General features: G+C 51.8%; 1 protein-coding gene across 2 annotated transcripts in view; it reads left to right on the top strand.

The window, feature by feature from the left end:
* Window positions 1-5,309, top strand: part of Padi2 (peptidyl arginine deiminase 2) — a 42,697-nt gene that overhangs the window by 9,423 nt on the left and 27,965 nt on the right. For both annotated transcript variants that reach the window (XM_005352921.2, XM_026781998.1), the window contains exons 2-3: window positions 1,790-1,973; window positions 3,308-3,380. In XM_005352921.2, the coding sequence (XP_005352978.1) occupies window positions 1,790-1,973; window positions 3,308-3,380 (257 nt within the window). The remainder of the gene's footprint in view (window positions 1-1,789; window positions 1,974-3,307; window positions 3,381-5,309) is intronic.

Raw genomic sequence — 5,309 nt, 5'->3', positions numbered from 1 at the left:
GATGATGATGATGATGATGATGATGATGATTTAAGTCTAGGCATGGTAGCATAAGCTTCTGATCCCAATCCCAGCAGAGACAAGAAGGTTGTTGCAGGTTTAAGGCCAGCCTGGTCTACATAATGAATCCCAGGCAAAGCTACCTATGGAGACCCTGTGTCTAAAAGCAAAAAACTAAAAAAAGGAAAATGCCCTGAAAATGTAAACAGCACCCCAATGTTTCTGAGGTTCCCCAGAGCCGTAGCTGTGCCCTTGGGACATACTCAGGCCTCCATTGTCATCATCTCAAATCCCACAAGAACCCTTCCAGAGCTTCTAGATCCACCATGGTCCTTAGGAACCTTCAAACCTGGGTTTGCCCAGACCGCCAACCCTGGCATCTCCCTCTGCTGGCTTCCCTGTCACCTACTGTTGTATACTCATTCTTCTGTCTTCTTCTCTTGCACTCTTGTTTGTTTGTTTCAAGACAGGATTTTGCCGTGTAACAATTCTGGCTGTCCTGGAACTCATTTATAGACCAGGCTGGCCTCAAACTCACAGAAATCCACCTGCCTCTGCCTCCCAAGTGCTGGGATTAAAGGTGTGTACCACCACTACCCAGCTTCTCTCTCACTTCTTAAAAGGCCATCATTCATATTTGGTTAGAATCCCTGATGCCCCATCTCCTAAAGGTCTCCAGATGCCACCTTCCTGGAGTTCGAACATCAGTATATGAATTTGGTGGAACATAAATTCCAGTACCCAGCAACCAGTGCAAGCCGGTGTCCTCCCCTGCCCTAAGTCTTGGTGAAGTCTCACAATTTCCAAACCATTTCCCCCTCATCAGGAAGCCATGCATGAGTTCCAAGAGATGACCTTCAGGAATTCCAGGCCTGGGGATCTTCTAGACGGAATCCCCTTTCCTATAGAGCCTGATTCCATCCTGTTAAGTTCCCAGTGACAGTGGGCAGGGAGGTGAAGTTCTGGTCCAGCTCTGCCTCTGGAGCAAAACCATCTTTCCACCTAGGCTTGCCATCCACCCTGCAGAGCCCCATGCTCCCAAAGCTGGTCACCCATCTGCAGAGGCATCAAGAACCCAGTAAGAATTCAAGGCCTAAAATGGGGGTGTGACTCAGTTGGTAAAGTACTTGCCTAGCATGGCCAAGGCTCGGCATTCAGTCCCCAGCATGGCATAAACCAGGCATGATAACACAGGCTCATACTTCAGCTTGTGGACGTAGATGTGGGAGAATCAAAAGTTTAAGATTATCCTCACTTATATAGCAAACAAGAGACCCTGTCTCAATAAATAAATAGATAAATAAATGAATGAATGAGTAAGCAAGTGAATGAATGAATTGGAGCCTAAGCCAAGTGTGGTGCTATATTCCTAAAAATGCCAGCACTGAAGAGACTGAGGTAGGCAGATGATGGCATTGGGACCAGCCTGAGTGGCATGAAAGTATCCTATCTAACAAGTAAAAGAATTCCAGTCCTGAGGCTGAAGGTTGAGTGGTAGAGTACTTGCCTAGCATAGCAGACAGAGAGAATGGAGATAGAGACAGGGAGAGAGACAGAGAGACAGAGAGATTTGGGGTTCCTGGTCTCCAACTCAGCAGGTGCAAGATTGGCCCAGGACTCCGTGCCCTTCACAGTCTCCTGCCACCAGCAGGTCACTGCATTACAGCTAGGCTGCCTGGATCCCCAGACCACACCGCCTGGGAGCCCTACCCCTCTGGGACTCTTTTGCTAAGGCCCGTGTCCCATGTAGCCGAGACTCTCCCTGACCTTCTGTCCTTTCTCCCTACAGTGCGGCCCCCGCAGGGGCCAAAACCTTCAGCCTGAAGCACTCAGAAGGTGTGAAGGTGGAGGTGGTGCGTGATGGGGAGGCCGAGGAGGTGGTCACCAACGGCAAGCAGCGCTGGGCCCTCTCTCCCACCACCACATTGCGGCTCAGCATGGCCCAGGCCAGCACAGAGGCCAGCAGCGACAAGGTACCATGGCCAGGAAGTCAATATCCAGGACTGAGGGAGCCCAGGGCCATGCTGGAGTCCTGGAGGGCGGGGCACACTAGCTTGAGTCATAGAAGCAGTGGGAGCCATAGAGTCCTTCCTAGTCCCTAGCAGCTATGTCAGCAGAGTGAAAAAAAAAAAAGAAAGAAAATGACCAGGCATGGAGCCACACACCTGTAACCCCAGCACTTAGGAGGTGGAGGCAGGATGATCAAGACATGATTTGGGAAGCATGGAACATATGCTCAAAAAGTGAAAACTGGAGGCCAGAGAGGTGGCTCAGCAGTTAAGAGCACTGGCTGCTCTCCCAGAGGACCCTGGTTCAATTCCCAGCACCCACATGGTGGCTCACAACCATCTGTCATCCAGTTTCGGGGGATCTGACACCCTCTTCTGGCCTCCAAAGGCACCAGGCCTTGTGTGGTGTACACAGAAATACATGCAGGCAAAACCCGTCCACATAAAATAGTCCTTTAATGGAAAACGGGTGCTCAGTGATTGTGTGTCTAGCATGTGTGAAGCCCCGAGTTCAGGCCCTAGTACAGGAAGAAAGGAAGTACAACCCAGATAGCTGAAGGAAGAGAGATTTCTGCCAGCTTGAATCCAGCCTCAGCTACTTAGGCCAGGCTAGCCCGAGCTACATGGTGAGAGAGTTTCAAAATGCATACACGCAAAAGAGAAGCCAGGACTTGGGTTCACATTTGTAATCTCAGCTCTTAAGAGTCAGCAGCATCACTGTGTTGAAGTTAGCCTGAGACATATAGAGAGTCCTGGTTTTTTGTTTTGTTTTGGGTTTTGAGGGGGGGTGAACGATAACAAAAATAATAGCTCCTCAGAGTCGTATCGTGATTGGAGATTGTAGCCATAGCAACCCAGACCTGTCTGTCAAGTGAAGTGCGGAGCAATCAGGGCAAAGTGCTTGGTCCAGGTGATGTAGCCAAAGCTGGACAGTCTCCACACTGGGCTCTCTCATCAACATTGCTCTAGCCTGTTGCTGTGTTGGCATCAGGCACCATCCAAAGGAACAATGGAGCCTGTGGGGCTTAGCTGGAGCTGGGCACACAACCATAGTGGGTTCAGGAAGCAGGGAGGGGGAGGTGCCAGAGCACAGGTCAGGTGGGGAGAGGAACCCCTTGTCCTGTTAAATTAACTGTGAGAGGTACCTCAGCAGCCCAGGGGTGCTTCCTGGAGGACAGGGCCCTGCATTTAGAGAAAACTGGGAAGCAGGGTGTTATTTCTGGTTTTTGTTTGTTTGTTTCCTTTTGTTTTTCACTGTAACCTATAAGCTTCTGCCCTTATCTCTTGTCCCCACCAAGGTCACAGTCAGCTACTATGAGGAGGAGGGCAGCGCCCCCATTGACCAAGCTGGGCTCTTCCTCACAGCCATTGGTGAGTTGGTGTTGGGGTGTGGGTGCCTTCACCTTGGAGGGCCTGGAAAAATTCGCAGAGTGGGTTTCAGTGTGTGAGGCCAGCTCCTGGGGCCACTTCCAAGTAATGCCAGGATTTGAGCGGTGCATGGGCACACACACTGGGACTTTCAGAGGAGAGGAAATCCTGTAGAGGGGTGATGCCCTAGAATCCCCTTCACAGACTCTGTGAGCTACAGAGAGAAAGAGAAAAGCCTATCCCTCCCCCCCCAACACCCTCCAGCCTGGAGACTCCAGGAGCTCCCATTGCCCCTGACAGTCTTAACTACCACCACGGATGTAGTCTGGGCTTCTTATCCAGTCCATGCTCTTCATTCGGTCCACAAAGGATGGTGCGGTATGGCCCAGAGAGGTTAGGAGACTCATTCACAGTCACACAGTACCAGTGTGGCAGGTGGAAGCCCAGACTGGAAGTAATTCCCTGGCTTCTTCCCCTGCAGGACCCTGCCCTGGGTGTCAGGGACATGGCAGGCTGAGCAGAGCAGAGGGAGGTGACCTTCTGAACACTCAGTCCCTGCTGCAGAGGCAATCTCCTTCTGTTTTATGTTGCTGGTATTTTCATGCAAGAAGGAATCCAGAAGCCCATTCTGTCCAGGGAACTGTGGTTGAACGTGACAGGGTGGGAACCACCATCCTAATGGTGTCCCCACTCACTACACACCAAGCTGTGGCTAGGTCTACGCTCGGGGCTTTGATGAGAAGGAGCTAGAAGAGGAAGAGGAGGAGGGTAAACATGGGACACTCGTTGAGTAGCCACAGTATGCCAGGCTCCAAACCTGGATGCCTGCCCACCATGACTTCAATCTGTCCTTTCAGCTGTTACAAGGAGAGGCCCCAATACTGTGCCCATTAAGCAGATGGGAAAACTGAGGCTCAGAAAAAGCAAAACAAGGTTACCTGGGTTACACCTAGAAATGATTATTAGGGCACCAAGTCACATCAGTTATCTCATTCTCTGAGGGTCATGAAACCTCCCTAAGCACAACTGGCTTCTCTGTGAGACCCTCCCTTCCTTTCAGCCTCATGTGACCCTTCAGGGACTGGCGGACTCTCAGTAGCTATGCTATTGCTCGCTTCTCAGCCAATCTCCCCAGGACCTGGGTGCTGTCATCCTGTCCCTCCCTCTGCTCCAGGAGTGAGAGATCCTTGGAATGATGGGGGAAGAGGGTGGACTTGGGAGATGGTAGCCTGGCTGCCGCCAAGCTAAGCATGTGACTGAGCGGTGTGCGCAAACACACAGCCCCCACCTGTCTCAGATGACTGCCCCCCAGGAAACCCAATCCCACAGAACCAGGGATACCTGAAGACAAAGGCAGGGAGGGCAGCGGCCAGGGACCTGTCAAAGAAGGTGGCCCATGCTGGAGCACCCTCGGGGTATGCACTGAAGAGAGGCAAGCAGCAGGGCGGTGGTGGTGCTCGCCTTTAATCCCAGCGCTAGGGAGGCAGAGACAAGTTCAAGGCCGGCCTGGTCTACAGAGTGAGTTCCAGGATACCTAAAGTTGCAGAGAACCCCTGTCTTGAAAAAACCAAAAAAAGAAAAAGGGGAGGGCAGAGAGAGAGGTAAATGGAGGAGGTGGGTCAGACTTGTCTGCCACCTGAGACTCAAGGCTGAGCTCAGGACTCAGGAGCTCAGGTTTGTCCTAGTGACATAGTGACACCTAACTGCCTGAGGCAAAGAAGCAGCGGGTTCCCCAGGGTGTGTGCCAGGAGGGGTTTGGTCTCTGGGACAGTAAACGAGAGCTTGTCTGCAGGAGAGGGGAAACCCCATCATTAAGTTAGCAGTTTGTCCTCAGCTATCACCATCCATCTTGACGTTAAAGCAGGCAGCCGGTGAGCAAGATGGCTCAGCGGGTAACCTTGACAACCTGAGTGTGATCCCTAGAATCACAGT

The sequence above is a fragment of the Microtus ochrogaster genome, chromosome 10 (genome assembly GCF_000317375.1).
Source record: "Microtus ochrogaster isolate Prairie Vole_2 chromosome 10, MicOch1.0, whole genome shotgun sequence".
NCBI classification, from domain to species: Eukaryota; Metazoa; Chordata; class Mammalia; order Rodentia; family Cricetidae; genus Microtus; species Microtus ochrogaster.
This window is presented reverse-complemented; position numbering and strand designations above follow the sequence as displayed.